An 18817-nucleotide genomic window follows, 5' to 3' on the forward strand; every position below is an offset into this window, starting at 1 on the left:
TCCTGATGGGACAGCCTTAAAATTTGAACGTATTACGGTAGTTCGGATTGCACCTTAAACTGGTCAATGTTTTATATAGTTTCGGTGCTGAAAGGGAACTGAACTAAACCTAAATCCAACCGACCAATCAAAAATTATACGCTACAATGTAGAACGATACTACAGAGTTGCTAAGTTTGACCTGGGCAGACTCTAATTAGCGACTTATGCCTTACATTATACAAAATTAATTATGATAAATAAGGAAGATTGTAGCCAACTTTTTTCATCGCATTTCTTATTCTATTGCTGGATAATAGAATGAGAATAGTACAAATAACAGCTGCATGGGTTAGACAAAATTTTCATTGAATTTTTGGTATCTGCCATAACACTCTGTCTCCTAAATGAAAATGTACTTATTTAAAGCAAATAAGTTTCGTTTCGCAGTGTGAAACTAGGGTAAATTTCGAAACTATGGGAATTCAATTCTCAAATTTACAAGTAGTACATCTATAAGTACTGGTTGCAATAAATTATTTAGATCAAAGGTAGGACCTGTTCCTCGGACTCTAAATCCATATCAAAAAGCCATTACACTCTGTGCTTAACTGTTTTTGTTCTAGGACAAATAAATGTTGAAACTAGAAATCGTGAACTTGAACCAATTCTGGATTGAATATATGGTTAAGGGAGGAGATAGAACCTACTATTGGGAAGCTGAATCAATTGCAAAAAGATTGCATCATCTCGATATTTCTTACCGTTTTTGCTCTAAAGGAATCAGTACTGAAACCGGAAGTAGTAGCAAATTTCTGCCACTTCCGGTTTTGTAGAGTATTGCAAGCTGTGATGGTATGTGTTCTTCAGTTCCTAAACGGATTGCAGAAAACCGTTTATCGCTATCTATTACCATTTTTGTTCTATAGCGATAAATGTTGAAACCGGAAATATTAATTTAATTTTGACCACTTCCAAATTCAATAGAGAAAATAGAGAATTAAGGGAGGAAATAAGTCTTACGCTTGGGAAGCTGAATCGACTGCAGAAAATTTTATCTCGATATCTGTTACCGTTTTTACTCTACTAAAATCAGTATTGAAACTGGAAGTAGTAGTAAATTTCAACCACTTCCGGTTTTGTAGAGTGTTGCGGGTTGTGATGATGTGTTTTCTTGAGACTCTGAATCTTTTACAGGAAACTGCTTGTCACTATCTCATATCATTTTGTTCTATGTCGATAAATGTTGAAACTGGAAATAGTTAATTTGAACCACTGCCGGTTTGAATATAAGGTTAACGGAGGAAATGGAGTCTATTCTTGTGAAGCTGAATCAATTACAAAAAAAATCATTTCGGTATCTCTTATAGTTTTTGAAATACGGTATTGAAACCGGAAATAGCAGTTCATTTCAATTACTTTCAGCTTTAGTAGATATTTGCGGGTTGTGAGGATATGCTCTTTTGAGACACTAAATCGATTGTAAAAAACAGCTTGCAGCTGTCTTATTACCATTTTTATTCTATGACGATAAGTGTTGAAACCGGAAATGTCTTATTTGAACTACTCCCGTTTTGAATACAGATTTAATGAAGAAGATGTGTTAATTGCAAAGAAGGCATCTCGATATCTTTTACCGTTTTTGGTATGTAGAAATCAGTATTGAAACAGTATCGGAAGTAACATTAATTTGAACCACTTCCGGTTTTGGTAGAGTGTTCAGGATAATCATGGCACGTTGCCTTGAGATATGCTGAATCTTTTACAGAAAACCGCTCTTCATTATCGGTTATCGTTTTCGTTCCAAGACGATAAGTGTTGGAACCGCAAATGATTACTTTGAACTACTTCCGGTTTGAATAGAGAGTAAGCTCAGGAGATGAAACCTATTCTTGTGACGCTGAATCGATTACATAAAACCGGATCTCTTGCTCTCTCACTGCTTTTGCTCTGATAGTTATCGACAAACGGACAAAGCCATTCTATAATAGTTCCAACACTTATGGATAGCATAGTTTGGAAGTATAATAATAATTTCTAGCCTATAAGTTGCAATCGTAAAGTAAGCTATAAACTACTGGCAAATAGAACAATAATGAAAACAATAAAAAGTACTTTTGATCCTATATTTTCCTTCTTGAGTCAGCTGTTGTTTAGACTTGTCTCCTTGCAAGCTCATTTTGTTTAAAAAGATTTCCTCATTGTACGTAAATTATTGTATTTGTCCTACTGCTTTTTTTTTTTTTTTTGTATATTTTAATGTATACTTATTATTATATATTACCTGTATGCTTGGACCTGGAATCATTCTATTGACAGTAAGAATTCCTCTTTCAATGCCGTCAGCCGTCACGCATTGGCAGTGTTGTGATTGCGTGGAATTTGGTAAACAATATTGACACGCTCTGGAAAACAAATAATTTACAAAGCATTGCAAAAAGAGATAAGAAAACTTAAAAAGATCTGGAAATAATTAGACGCTGACAAAGAGAACGTGGTTATGTTTAAAATTTTATTATAACGAAATGTCTCAACAATACGCATATGTATTCTTAGGTTTTCTTTTCCTTACATTGCAATTTGGGTTCTTCTATGGTAACAAGTGATATTCTAAAATTACTATTAGTGTCAAATCACTCAAATCTACAGCATCAAGAGAATAATTACGAGAGTCGTTCAACTCAATCCGGGACTTTTTCCAGGTTTAAATGGACGCCTAGGCTGGAGGTTTTGTATACAGTAGAAACTGACACCTATGTCCTGTTGTAGATGGCGCTCATTTCCCACGCTTTTGGATAGACCGTTATTCAAGATGGCGGACAACAATGTGAACGTCTACGTGGAACAGCGTGTTGTGATGAAGTTTTTAGTGAACGAGGGCATAAAACCTGCTGAAATTTACAAAAGACTTCAGGCTCAGTACGGTAATGAGTCACTCAGTCGCACTAAGACATTTGAATGTTATAAGCGCTTCAAAGATGGTCGTATCTCTATTACTGAATATCCCGGTTATGGTGGATCACAACCCACGATAGTCATTCCTGAGAACATTCAGCGCGTGGAGCATTCCAGGCGTTAGTTTGAACGCTGAGATAAGTGTATAACTGTAGCTGGAGGTTATGTGGAAAAACAAATCCACTGTCCACACTTTGATTTTTTTTAAGTCACGGATTGACTTGAACGACCTTCGTATTTTGGAAAGAGCAGAATATCGGTACCTTATTTTAAAACGCCTCATGCACTGTTCCTCCTGTTCCTAGTACAGGATTGCCTGGCATAAGCAACTACTTGTCTAATATTTTAAAAATAAAATGATGAGTAATAGTTTCAAAAAAAAATATGTTGGCAGAATTCAAGTTTTCCTTCACTAGCAATCTATCAAAGTAGAAGTAGTACATATACATTTACATTATTACATTCATTTACATATACAGATTCACATATTCACATATACATTCACACATTACATTCATAGCACATATACATTACATGTAGTATACATACATTATACATTCACCAACACTTTTCTTCAGGGTACAAATGTAGAAAGGGTATTAGAACACGTTGACACCATGTATTTTCTAATGCCCAAACTTGAAAACCAATATATATATATATATATATATATATATATATATATATATATATATATATATATATATATATATATATATATATATATATACTGTATATACATATTATATTTGTTGGATGTAACAAGTAAATGAATGCCAAACTTGTTTGCTGGTCTATAGGAATATGTAGATCAAAATGAAAACCACATGTTACCCGAGAAGCAGGCCCGTATCCAGGGGGATCTAGGAGGGCCGCCCCCCTAAATTTTTGCTGCCCTCTCCCCCCAAATTTTCACGGTAGGCTTACAAATGAAGTATAATATGGTGATGAACTATAATAAGGTTGGATTGCCCCCCCTAACTTCAGCCGGGTCCCCTTACATTTTTGGGCTGGCTACCAAATGCATCCTTCGTAAGTTGTGTAACAATAACGATTCTATTACCATAGGTTAATAGAGTTTTCACTTTTCTTTTCGAAACTAAATTTAAAAACAGCAGGTGTTTCTGGCTTTTTTTTTTTTTAAGTATCATACCGAAAAACATGGATAATACCATGACAAAACCTGTAACAACACATCAATGAAAGGGAAAGTTAAAGAAAATTTGGCAAATGAAATCAAGTATGAAAAGAGAGAGAGAGAGAAAAGACCTACCGGTAAGAGTTAATAGAAATTTGCCCTTTCCACTTTCGGAAATCATTATTGCAGTAACCTTTATGCCAATCACTGCAATTCTTCGACTTAACAAACTACAAACCCCTGAAGAAAAATTACATCCTTTTCTCTGCGCAGATATACACACATTAAAAAGAAAACGGTAGTCAAAGCTCATCTGCTTTTTAATTCGAGAGGTGTTGCATAAGGTAAACATTATATTAGGTTATAATACTGCATTATGTAATATCAAGCAAAAACAGCTTACATATTGCTACATCTGAAAATTATTCGTATAACTACATAAATTAGGGCTTAGGTGCTATTTAATTGACTCCTCTCTCTTTTGTTTATTCTTGATTTAAGATTTGAAAGTAAATTGATAATTTCCTGTATCCCCAAAACACCATTTACAACGACATTATATTACTTATTTAGAATTGCACTGTGTAAAGTGAAGGTTACTCATGATATAATATTTTCCTTGGATAAGTAGGATAGATTTTTGATTAGGATGCGGCACTTAACAATATTAAGGGTGAATTTATAAATTTTAAGCCAACAAATACTGAACTTTAAATTCAGTTCACTTCTAGAACAAAACAAATAAATAGCCTTATGAGCTATAATAATAATAGTGATAAAAATTGGTTTGCAATATGCTATAGTAGATATTCACTAGGTGAATAGAGCCAACAAGCTTGAACTATTTTCAGAAGAAGGACAAAAACTTTAAAAAAACAAGAAATTTAGGAATGATTCAAAAAACTGAGCAAAATAATTAGTTTTTGGTTCAATGGTTACAAATTTTTTTAACGGCCCCCAAATCGAGTTTTCGTATTTTCTACGGAATAAGCACATTATACTGAGTTAAGTGATAGCTTGGGTTTTGTTACATTATATGTAGTTCTCCAGATATAAGACGTACAAGAACATTTTTGATTGAAATATTTTGGATCTTTTGATCAAGAAAAAAAATTAAAAATGAAAAAATGAAAATGACAAAATGTAGGAAAATGGTAAAGTGGACATTTTCCAATCTATACAAGAAGTCATACTTAGCCCTTCCCGGTGAACCCTTTGGTGTAAATGGTCCCAAGATTGGATTATAGATGGGAGATCATTTAACACATTAAGGTGGTTAGAATTACATCTTTTATTAAGCTGTCGTTCCAGGTATCATATAGCCTACGTACTGAAAAACTTCAAGAAATGAAACAAATAGCCGGTAGGCTACTACACTCCTCAGATGAACAAGTTAATTTTGGCAAAGCGTCTCTGATTTATTTCTATGAATGGCTTCAAATTCTGACGCCTCCTAGATAATAATAAACATTCATATCTTCTTATCCAAGTAATTGTATAAATTTCAGAAATGTTAAATACATCAAAAAGTATACTTACGCTCCAAGTGTATTATAATTTTCCAGCACAAATCGATAGTAGCATGTACGTGGAGGATCACCATCCCTACACGCCCTAGCGCATTCATCCGCCGTAGATAACTTGGGATTCCCTAAGAAATCTGGACCGTCAAACCCCAAGGGCTGGAAAAATCTTTTTCCACTCCCTCCCCCGGCCCCAACAAGAGGACCATTCCCTTGCCCCAAAGGATGAGTTTGTACAAGGCCGTGGCCCGATGAGAAGAAATTGGCATCGTAATTGTTGGGCCCTACAGATGGCTGGAAGAAGTCCACATCTTGTCTCCACCATGTCTCTGCTGGCGTCAAGTCAGACCCGCCTGCAAAAATAAAGAAAAGACAAACTTTATTAGTTAACTTGTCACAAAAAGATATTTAGTTTATTATCTGTAAAACTAATTTATATTCAGGATTAAATAGTAAATTAAGGCAAAGCAGAATTATTGCATTAGCTATCAAACTTTACAAAGTAAGAATATGACCTTAAATTTTTAAAATATGAAAATTAAAACTCTCTGGAGATATTCTTCAATGTCATATATTCCTATATAAGCTTGAACAAAACTATTCAATGAAATTATTCCTTTATAACAACAATGATTTTAACTTCTAGCACTATAGTACGCAAGGTATAACATCGTTGGGTTCCCGCTAAAAGTTATAGTGACGTTTATAGGGAGTGGCCAGCTCAGTTACTCGCTGCTCGCTGAGCGCAGTAGACGGTTGATGGTAATCCTCTTACCACACCCCCAGTGACGACAAGGTCCAAGCGCTGGAAACCAACGATGTTATACCTTCTGGACTATAGCCCGTGCGCAATACATTTTGTAGTAAGGGCTTGACACATTGGAGATGGTAGTTTAGAATATAATACTCTGAAGATGGTAATACTTGTGGAAGATCGTTGCAAATGGTTCTTTAGCTGAACGAAACATCTGAATAAGACAAGCTCCGTTTCTCAAGGTAGGATTTTATCACTACTTGTTGACCAAATATATATCATGAAGCTCTTATACGTTTATTTGCATAAGACTTGTAAGACTTAAGACTTCTATTGAGCATTCTTTTAATGGCATTTGTCGATTAACTTGAAAGGACTGAATCCTGGAAACACAAGGTACTATAGTTTAAACGTATCAGATTTACCGTCTTGTTTAATAAAATATATCCCATTTTCCATTTGCCGCCCTCTCACAAGCTCTGTATTGTTATCCACAAATGGACTTCAATAAAAGGCAAATCGTCTTTAACCGTCGGATGTGACTTTTATTTCAAGTCTAAGTATTAAAATGTGCTACATATGGTTGCAAGAAATTGTGTGGTTAGTTTTTATTTATTTGTCTATTTATCTATTTAAACAATACTGAACTTGAGTATTTAACATTAGCATCTGTCTTCTTCTAACATAGCACCCATAACTTTTGAAACTTTAGAAAACTATATTTGTCTTAAGTTGAACATGTGTGCTAAGTGGTTTATTACGAACAAGGCAATAAGAACTGTGATAGATTAATTACGAGTTAACTGGTTGGTTACATTTTAGTTACAAAACTCACCGTCTTCAGTGGCGGATTTAGCCCGGGGCCCGGAACTTAGATCCCCAGATTTTTGAGTGACAAAAATAATTTAAGCTATTATATACATAGGTATATAAAATTTATAGTAAATTCATGATATACCTTCCATAGTCTGGGTTCTGGCTGCTTCCCCCCCCCCCCCCAGTTTCTACCTTCTAAATCTGCCACTGCCGTCTACACTCATTCGCTTGTCGGAATATACTGAAAAAGGACGCTAAACAAACTATCTAATGAAGTATCTACTTACGTAAGTAACTAAACCAATTAAAACAACTAACTAAACTAAATACGGTACCTAAAATAACTAACTAACCAACCTAGGTGATTAACTAACTAAACTGTTAAGTAATTAACTAACTAACTAACTATACTAAACCATTTTTTTTTTTTAACTTCGCCCATTCTAGTGAAAGATAATTTTGATGGCATCTATAGAACTTTCAGTTCGGTAGCTGCGTCGAAAAAGAAAAGAAATCAATTAATTCCAATCAAACATTCACATGGAGTGTAACGTGGATATGTTTCTTCTGAATAAAAGTAAATTTCTGCTAACGAGATGTGATTAGTTATGAAGATACTTTGATTCTCCGCTCTTCCTGCACTCCTCAGCTGTCAAGAGCCAATGGGTCCTTTGTAAATGACCAAGACATAACGCTCCAAGCTACAGATACATCTCAAATTAGTCGCTTTGGAGTGCAAGAATTCACTAACAATATATCAGATAAGTGTACTTTGGTTCATCAGCTCAGACGGTGAAGGTAATGGTACGTGACTTGTAAACAAGATTTGCTCTTTATCTTTTTTTTTTAAAGTTTTAAAGAAGTCATGTATATGTATCATCAAAGCTACTGAATTGTTGTTATTTATTGCTCTCGGTTCATTATTTCCCGCAGGTACCGACAAATAGTGCATGTAATCAAAGTAATCAAGCAATATAAAACTTAGCTGCTTTTCTTCCGTCCTTTCGGATTGAGAATGTTGAAGAGTTTTATGTCTTCGTCTTCTTCTCATAAATGCCTTTTTTTTTTTTTTTTTTTTTTTTAAAGAATCCAATGGATTGGAAGAGTGTATAGATCTCTGTCAATGTATATTATCTTCTTTAGCCTAGCCTAGCCCGTATAACCGTTGGACATAAAACTCAAAGATTTCATTTCATTTATTTTCAGTGGAAAATCATAGCAACTAAACCTCTATTTTTAACTACTTATTCTTCTTTTGTTTCAGATATCCCAAAGCTAGTCTTAAATATCCAGGGGCGTAAATAGGGGCCGGGGCCCCGCAGACCCCGCATTGCGAAGGCCTCAAGGCATCAGGGGGCCCCCAAATCGTGAAGTGGGACGTAAAGAAGGGACCCCGGTCCACGCTGTCTGTACGAAGGCCCCCAAGCCTTTAGTTACGCCACTGCAAATATCGGCTATCCGACAGAACAAATTATTTTTCGGTTATACTGGAACATTATTATTTTTACAATATAAGATATAAACACCACACGGAACTATTCTATGTTCAGAAATACTATCAAGCAATATAAAACCATGTATATTAATGAAAATACTCCTAGATAGAAAATGGTTGAGTGGATACCTATAATATTCTCCTACATGTCTTTAATATGCCAATAAAACAGTAAATATCCCCTAGAACAGGCCTTCTCAACATATTTCTCAACCACGATCTACCTCTTCCGCCTTTATCACATCGCCTTTATAGCAAACCCCATAGGTAATTTCCAGTTTGTAATAAGTAGAGAGCGGATTTTAAGGTGCAGCACCTTTTCTAAAAATGAAGTTGTTATAACAACCAAAGTTCAAAATACGTATTTCCGGGCACGAAATGAACTGAAATTAACTCTCTTTCTTGCACCTTTTTCTGCAAGATTAATAAAATTTCCCCTCTTTTACTTCTTTTAACCTTCAGCACCTTTATTGTCCCTTTTTTCTATCTTTTTTTTTAATGGACAGAACAATATGTTTTATTTTTAATCTGGTTTACACATAATATTCCATAAATTTAGACGCAATCTTGACGGATTTGATACAGACAAATTTGAAGTAAATTTGCGAAACAATCCGGACGTAGAAACCTTTACAACGTCAACTGAATTTCCTTTCCGTGTGCTCACAAGATATGCACACTGGTTTCCGTTCATGTCGAGCGAAGTCTCTCCGCATACAAGGATCTCCTGAGCTCCAAGCGACAGAAACTAACATTCGAAAACAGAAATGTGAATAGACTAATCAAGTGTAACCAGTTTCTGAAAATCTAGTAGTTTGTAACGGTTTCTCAAGCTACAATACTGCTAAATTATTTTTTTTCTAATAATAGTTAGCTAGTTTTAACAACAATTTTATTACGGGAATGTTGAATGTTGTACAAGTTTGAGAGTAAATAAACCATTTTTGCAATTTATGTCAAATATTTAGAGCCAAGATTTAAAAAATATTTGCTGATGTAATGAATAAAGAATATTCATGTAACTGTATACTATAGCACTTAATAAAGATATCCTATTATCATCTTTTTTTTTGCACCTTTTTGAATGATTTTTCATCTCCTTTTATTCCCTTTTTCTTACCGTATTTTTGCACCTTAAAATCCGGTCTCTAGTAATAAGCGTTTTGATTATTGATGCGTACCGTTTATAGTTTTATGTTTGTATAAGCTTTACACACATATATACAACTCTGAAAAAAAAAAATAATAATAACAAAGAGTTCCAAACGAAACCAATCGCTTCCTAATTCAGCCGGACGTTGCGGAAGTAGTGAAATCATTCCACACTCTAGTTTTCATTAGCCTCCATTTTGAATTGTATTTCAATACTTATTTTTTTGTTGTATTTGTATTTTCTTATATTTCCAAGTACGTTTTTTTTACCAGATTAATTCATATTTTATTTCAATTGTTTTTTAAACGTTCTTTATTTGTTTAAAAATTTGTTTAAGGGGTAATCGAAATAAAAATATATCTATTAAAATCAGAAATTCTAAATATTTTTTAAAAAATATTTTTCTGCTACGAGATCCTAATTACATTTATCTTTTATACCCCATGTATTCTTCTTGCGATCATCCTAGAAGTCCTGACTTCCAGGTTGAGAAACTCCTCTAAAATATACCAAAATATTTATGTTTCTTTTCAGCATATTCAACAGTGTGCGTTAATTTATTTTTCTGTTACACGGAAGTGCCTTCCTATCATAGATTTTCTTGGTTTTGCCTTCCCTTGCCGCACCCTTTATTATTACCTTCTGAGGCAAAAGAACATAATGAAGAAGCGTTAAAATCACTAGTATGCAGTGGCGTATTTACGATTTTGTTTCGGGGGGAGGGGCTTTGCTAACTTTATTCCTAGAAATGTGAAAATTGTGGAAGATATTTCATTTACTTTAGAACAGTAAATAAAATTTCGTGGTCGGGGCTTAAGCCCGGAAGCCCTTCCTTAAATACGCCACTGCTAGTATGTATATATTTTATTAATTGACAACTCTGAAATTAGTAACGTGCGTGCTTCCTACTTCCATCACCATGCCAAGAGAGGGAAGGGAAACCCCTTTTCTCATTAATCTAAACGAGAAGGTAATTTCTACATAATAACCCTTTATTATAGTACATTGTTAGTAAGTACAAAGCTCATAAAGTTTGGATTAGAGATTAAAAAGACCACTTTTTGAGATGGAGATTTTTTTTCATTATAAAGAACAGGTTTAAAAAACGGAAAAATTCTCCTTTTCTTGGAGGAGGAGTTTAATATGATTTTCTTATTCAAATATCAACTTTGATTTCCTCAGTAGATTGTACAATTAAAAAAAAAGCTACTAATTTACTACAAGTCACTATTTGTGAGTCATAAATTCAGTCTAAGGCTGCATATCTTGAGTGGTTTCCAAATCAAGCATTTAATTGGTTAGCAGCAAGTGTAAAGTATGTAACCCAACATATCACAGGTGTTGCTTTGATTACCTAATCACCTTATCAAATTCCTGAAAGCCATACATCTCATTATATGTGTTTTACTGCTCGCCTAAATTGAAACTGGAAAATAAGAAAAAGTATCATAAACCAAGGAACAGACGCAAAACCTTTTTTTTTTTTTTTTTTTTTTTTTTTTTTTTTTTTTTTTTTTTTTTAAGTATAAAATTTCGCTTGCATCTATTTCGGGAAACATTTTATTGTGAGCGTCAGATACCGTATTCTGTTAGAACCAGTTCGGTTTACAAAATTAAAGCTATTAACGGCAATATTTGGTATGATGTTAGTTTAACAGTAATAAAAGTTCATTATTCAAGAAACTTCTTTGTGTACTGTTGGATCGTGTGAATATCCTTGAAATATAACACTTGAGTATAACGTTTTTAACCTCCTCCCCTCTACGTTTAATCTTCTCACTAAATGTTATGTGTATAGATACATAGAAACCCTTATTCCGTGTATACTATTACGTAAATTGTGTCTTTACCTCCTAAGATGTTATTAAATGAAGTTTCAGTTTATGCATCAGAGGCGTATTTACGATTTTATTTCAGGGCGGGGCTTCGCTAACTTTAGCCCTGGAAATTGAAAATTCTGCAAGATATTTCATTTACAATATAATTTCGGGGGCTAGAGTCCTAACGCCCCCCTAAAGTACGCCACTGTTATGCATACATTGTAAATCAGGCATGTCAGACTCTTGGCACGCGGGCCGCATGCGGCCTTTGGATCATTTTTCTGCGGTCTTCGATTCATCTCGTGAAAAACAACAAAATAAATAAACTTATAAAATTATAATTATTTCTTATGCTCAAAAAATGGTGACCCGACCAATACATTTGGAGTTTTCGAACAGTATCAGCGTATTCTTGACATCTCAATACGAGAATCCGCAACTTCTGCGGAGGCTTCATCCTTCCAAGAGTTTAAACGATAGTAAACAGTCAGTTATGGTTAGACTATTCAGTTGGTACTCTTACCAGTAGTGCTCTCAACGGGTCGGGTCGGGTTGGGTTGACCCGAATTGACTGACCCGACCCGATGACCCGACCCGACCCGACTGACCCGAACCGTGATCCGATCTGATTGACCTGACCCGATAACCCGACCCGAGCTGACCCGGTTGACCCGACCCGACAACCCGACCCGAATAACCCGACCCGACAACCCGACCCGAGCTGACCCGATTGACCCGACCCGACAACCCGACCCGAGCTGACCCGATTGACCCGACCCGAATAACCCGACCCGACAACCCGACCCGAGCTGACCCGACTGACCCGACCCGACAACCCGACCCGATTAGCCTGACCCGACAACCCAACCCGAGCTGACCCGACTGACCCGACCCGATAACCCGACCCGAGTTGACCTGACCCGACCCGACCCGTTTGAGAGCACTACTTACTAGATACTGAACAAATTTCGTCTCATACGAAACCAAGTGGTTTTGTTGTGCATGTCTGAGAGGTTCCCAGAAAATCGCCAATTTCCATCATACGTTATTTCATTACCCGGTAGTACATTAGAACTTTTCTCACTTACGAAAAGAATTAAGTCCAAGACAGATCCAGATTAACAAACATTAATTTGATCTGCGTTCTCTAAATCGCTGATGCGGGGAGCATGTCTCCAGTTATCCAAAAGCTGGTTCCAGAAAGAAAAAAAAAATCTTTGGTTCGGTGTAATGTTTAATATTGTTTAATGTTAATAATGTTAATGACAATATTGCATATGTCGCGGGGATTTTTTTTTTTTTTTTTTAGTTCTACCTACCTTTGTTTTGTAAAGGTTTTAAATTGCCCTCTTTCCCCTGACGCACCCTGTATGAATAGTAAAAAAAGGAAAAGAAGCATTTTTCCGAACCCTTGTATCTCTAAGTTAGATTCTCTGTCTTTTTTTTTTTTTAAGTTTGAGTGATATAAGTGCTGTGATTGTATCCATGTGACTTATTAAACAAGAATTGTTGTTGCTTTGATAGTAAAATGCAAGCCGTAAAAAAAAAAAAAAAAAAAAAAAAGTGAACCGTAGAAATTCATTGAAATTATGTGGACGGAACTCATAAATTATAGATGATTTATATAATTTATTAGTGATAAATTATAGAAATTATTGAGGAAACTTATCAGAGATAAATATACAATACTTCAGTGATTATTTAAATTATTTATTTCGCCTTGATTATAACATTTTTAGTGCTCGAACTTCTGCTTTTAGATTTATTATAGTCATGGAGAGTTTTAGCAGAAATACTATCTATACCAGTCAATAAAAATTAGCAATAAACTTTCATTATTTATTTCCTTGAGTAAGTGAAGGAAAAGAAATATTTGTAGACTTATCTCTTTACTCCGTAGATTTCACTTCAATATATATATACACGTACGTACGTACACATTGATATCAATCAGAAGAATTCACTTGAGTTGCATAACAATCACCAACGATTTACAAAGTGCAACAATGTTGAAATATTGCCTGGGATACTTTTTTTTCTTTCTTTCGTTCTTTCTGATTTGTCATTACAGTTTATAGCTCAGGAAGAACTTTCACTTGCGGTAGAATAAGAAATTCATTAACTGTAATACGAAACTTAGAGTATACACGGAGAAAAATAGAGTAGAAGTACATTTTGAGATGATTACCTTAGAATTTCGTTTCAATTTGGATTTATTTTATATCTTTTTTATTTGTCAACCTTTTGTTAAATTATTTATTAGCGTTTAACAGGGAAAAAGATGTCCAAAGACCAGGGCCGGATTCAAGGGGGGATAAAGGGGCTGTAGTCGGGCCTCCAGGTGAACAGGGGAATCCACTTTGATCAAAATCTCAACTGGCTATGAAAAAAGAATCGTAAAGATACAATCATCATCTTAAAATAAAATATGACCAAAAATATGAAACATATTACCTTCATTTTTCCTACTGTACTTTTACAGAAAAGTACCTTATTACGCGAAGTCAGCAGGGGCCATATATTTTTTGCTAGCCTCGGGCCTCCAGATAGGCTAATCCGGCCCTGCCAAAAACGAGACACATACCAATCGATAAATACAATTGAGCGGAACAATATCGTCATGTCACTCAGATTTTAAGAATTAATTCCCTATATAAAATAATTGTAAATTTCTCAAATTTGGAGAGGAAATAAAACTAGAAACGTAAGACAGTCTCAAAAAGTATATATGTCAAACAATATATGTCAGTTAGAGATTCAAGGGTTCGGAAAGAAACAGGCACTAAAGAAAACGTGACTTTTTTGTCTGGGAATTTTTTTTTTAAATCAATTTTAGTGGGAAGATAACAGAACGTTCCATTTTTGTTAGCTTATTATAACACGAAAAAAAGAACATTTATTTACCCCATTCTGAAGAGAAAACCCTGAAAAATATTCAAGAATTAAAGAAAAATTGGTCATTCATGAGAACAGGTGAAAACTAAGGATGTACTGGATTTTGTAATTAATTTTTTTAACTATAACATTGTTCAAAGAATATGTCTATATATCACATTAAGCTGAACAGAATGATATTCATTAGTATAAATCCTGATGTGTAGTTTTTGAAAAGTCGAGAAAAATTAATTTTTATGGCTGGTGAAAGCATGTCGTTTGTAGTCAATTTTTCTACTGAAAGAGATTATTTACTTATTTGTGAATTGTATATGAAAAAATATTCCATTTTAAGCAGCGGCTTATATGTATTGTTGTTGGATATCTCCTAACAGTGACAGATATATAGCCTAATAGTAACTCACATACTCCTATCTATCATGACACTCCACACAATTCTTTAAGTTTTGCAAATACTATTTTTAAACAGTACTAGCTTATAAAATGCATTAATTTTTGTACATTGGGTCGCGGTGGCTCAGAGAGCCTTCACCTCTGGTGCATAGGGTCCTTGGTTCGATCTCAGCTTGAGCCAAGTGAACTTTGTGGTGGACAAACACCGTGTGCGTGGATTCTCCCGTTTCCTCCAACTTTCTTCATTCCACCATTTTCATTCATTTCTCATCATCCCCGTCTCCTTTAGCCTAGCCGGTATAACTGTGTAACGTAAAACTTTAAAGATTTAATTTAAAGAATTTTTTTATTATTGTTATTTTGTGGTGAAATAAGAATCAGACGTTATGTACCAAGTGAGATATTGCTCCATTTTTCTCTCGGCTGGGCTAAATGCTACAATAGAGTAACACAGTAGAAAAAGTATAATAGAGTACAGTGATTTATTATGAGCCTGTAATCTTCCAAGCGAAGTAGTCAAGTGGTAGAGCGTTGGCTTCGCATTCAGGAGGTCATGGAATCGATTCACGCTGCCGACCATCCTGACTGGGGTTTCCAGTTTTCCCTCAGTCCTACCAGGCCGGGATGGTACGTAATAAACAGGCCCTGGCCGATACCTTCCCAAATCCTTTCCATTGTTGTTGTTGTTGTTGTTGTTGTTGTTAGATATACAGAGTAAAATGGCCTCTGAGCTGTATCTGGTGATTGTTGAATAAAATAAAATAAATAAATATGAAAGACCTCCCTTCATATACATGACTTTAGTTAATACTAACGTATTACCCGCTTCGTTGGGTTGAAATAAATAATTTAAATGCACATCTTTGTATGTCACCGTTCATCTCAACGACCCCAAAAAATGTGGATTCAGCACTAATATCGGTTATTTTCGATCATTTTTAAATATCTCTTCCTCTCCCTTCCCAAGTTGCGGGTTTGAATTTTGATTTAAACGGGATCGAAAGTATCACTGTTCATCTAAGGGACCCAGAAAACTATAAATTCGATACTGATAGTGCCCATTTTCGATCATTTTTATATATATCTCTTTCTCCCCCTCCCCCAAGTTGCGGGGCTGATTATGGATTTAAACGGATCGAAAATGTCACTGTTCATCTGAATGATCCCGAAAACTGTGGATCAGACACTAATGTTGGTCATTTTCGATCATTATTATACATAGTTCCCCCTCCCCCTCCTCCATGCAACGACACACGGCATCAGAATTGTTACTGTTAATCTCAGCTACTCCTAGAACTATGGATTCTATATGGACACTAATATTAGTCATTTTCGGTCATTTTTAAATGTTTATCCCTGTCCCTTCTTATACCCTCCCCCTGCCCAACTATCAGGGCTGAACTTGGATTGAAACAGCAATAGGAGTGTCACTGTTTCTCTCATCGACCCCGAAAACTATGGACTCAACATTAATATCGGTAATTTTTATTATTTTTAAATCTCTCTCTCCCTCCCCCTTACCTACGTTGCATCGTCAAAGTGAATAGCCTAAAGTAATCCTTGACCCTAAACTCGTGTATGTTGAAAATTTGATTGAGATCGGTCGTGTGGTTCAAAAGTGATGGTCACAAAGGCAGTCATTTTTATTTTTATTTATTTTTTACCTATATCTACCCTCCCCTCCCCTACGTTGGCTCGTCAAAGTGAAACGTTAAAAAACACCCAAGCCCCGACCCTCACATATGTTGAAAATTTGATCGAGATTGGTTGGGTGGTTCAAAAGTTATTAGGTTTTATTAGTTTTTATTTATACGTCCCCCTCCCCTTCCCCTTTCCTAGGATCTACCGTTAAAGTGAAATTACAAAAATGTTTCCAGATTCAAACCTCGTGTATCTTTAAAATTTGTTTGAGATCGGTCGGATAGTTCAAGAGTTATTAAGTTACAAAAATAATCACTTTCAGTCTTATATAAATTAATTTTTATATATCTCCCCTCTTTCTCCTCCCCTACGTTGTTCCGTCAAATGTAAATCATAAAAACGATCCCAGGCCTGAACCTCATCTATGTTGAAAATTTGATCAAAATTGATCGAGCGGTTCAGGATATTTAGACACACAAACATAGTGATTTTCAATTATATATATATATATATATATATATATATATATATATATATATATATATATATATATAGATAGATAGATAGATAGATAGATAGATAGATAACGGTGAAACCATTCTTCTTTGAATAAGCATTAATGAATAAGAACTATTTTATGGTTTCTACTGGGTGTAATCAGTAGTCCAAAGTTATAAGCCAATTCTGTTATGAGTACAAATACAAAAATAAGGAAAGAGAAAGAAATTCCACAATTTTAGATTGAAAACCATTTATTTGCAACAACTTTCTTTTTCGAATTTTAGTTCGTATCTTTACTCAGAACAGAGTTGTGCTATGAGCTCAGTCTTCTGATACAGCCTGTATAATATGTAATACTTTATTCTATTACAAGCTAACCATTTAATAGTAATAATTGTTGGCGTTGTAGTAGAAATAAAAGTAGTGATAGTGTTAATAAGATAATAAAGATCCTTTCATATATTTCAAAGTAAAATCTGAAGAAGTTAGATTATTTTTCTATTTTCGCTTCAAAAATATTGCCTTTTAAATCAAAGACTTCAACACTTAAGACACTACAAAACGAGAACAAAATTATCTCGCCTTATACGAAGCACATTCTCTTATTTTCAGGTAATATATTTTCACTTTTTCTTCTTTCATGTGCAACGATAATATGTATGTGTTGTTAAGGACAATGGTCTGGTATATATAAGGTACCATTTTTTGGTTGTCAGACCTGCACATGCTGTTAAGATATAATAAGCAGGGACGCCATCAATGTTAGATATATTTTTAAGATATATAACGAAGAAATGATAAGTATTTAAGGAAATACAAAGTTTTAAGAAAACAAAAAATAGTTTGATTTCTTGCAGTATTTATCGAAATAAGTTTTGGTGGTTACTAAAGCAAGTTTATCGTACTTTGAAGCTCATATTTAATTGTGTATATAGGTTACATATGCTAAATTAGCTTCTGGAGAAAATAGCTTCAACTCTGTGCAGGAGCTCAAACCTCCTCTATAGTATAGGTAAAAGTGAATGACAATGCCATATTGCTCAGAAGTTGAAAAATCGTGTAAGAAAAAAAATGTAAAATCATGAAAAGTATTTCGGTTTTCAAATGCTTTACGGTACACCTATCAAACTTAGTACTTTTTTCCATAATGTTCGCTAATAAATCCTTGCAGACTAAGTGTTTGTGCAAGTCAGTAGCTAGACATTACAGGAAGTCCGAGCGTGTCCAAATGGTTGACTCTCTTCACTCATTGCAGCTTCCTGGAATTTGGAGAAAGAAATCAGAACGAGAGCAGATGAGGAGGAATCTTAAAATTGCTGATGCTTAGCCTAGCGGTAACAATTCGTTGCACTTAGTTCTTTCTTTTCCCTGATATCTATATATATAGTCATCCAATAATCTTGTTAGCTCGTAGAAAGGAGAACAATGTATAGATTGTAATGGAAAGAAAGCAAAAATACTTTGCTTACTTAACTGTACAGAAAAGTCGTTGTTAGTTTCCATCCACCATGACAACGTTACGTGTTCTGACATCTAAACGAACCGTCAAGCTACTGGCATCAGGGTTGCCAATATACAACAGGGAAGATTGTTCCCACCAACATGGACAGAGATAGCTAAATATTAATCTATGAGGCACAAAATCATCGGCGCAAATCTGTCTTCAACATTGGGGGGGGGGGGGAAGGGTAAGACATATACATACATACATACATACATATTATATATATATATATATATATATATATATATAT

General features: G+C 34.8%; 1 protein-coding gene across 1 annotated transcript in view; it reads right to left on the bottom strand.

Annotated features, from left to right (window-relative positions):
* Nucleotides 1-18817, bottom strand: part of LOC145694873 (multicopper oxidase 3-like) — a 207260-nt gene that overhangs the window by 26839 nt on the left and 161604 nt on the right. The window contains exons 2-3 of the mRNA XM_081771580.1: nucleotides 5612-5948; nucleotides 2264-2384 (exon numbers count right to left, since the gene is read on the bottom strand). Coding sequence (XP_081627706.1) covers nucleotides 2264-2384; nucleotides 5612-5948 — 458 coding nt within the window. The remainder of the gene's footprint in view (nucleotides 1-2263; nucleotides 2385-5611; nucleotides 5949-18817) is intronic.

The sequence above is a fragment of the Thermobia domestica genome, chromosome 9, assembly GCF_964235325.1.
Source record: "Thermobia domestica chromosome 9, izTheDome1.hap1.1, whole genome shotgun sequence".
NCBI lineage: Eukaryota > Metazoa > Arthropoda > Insecta > Zygentoma > Lepismatidae > Thermobia > Thermobia domestica.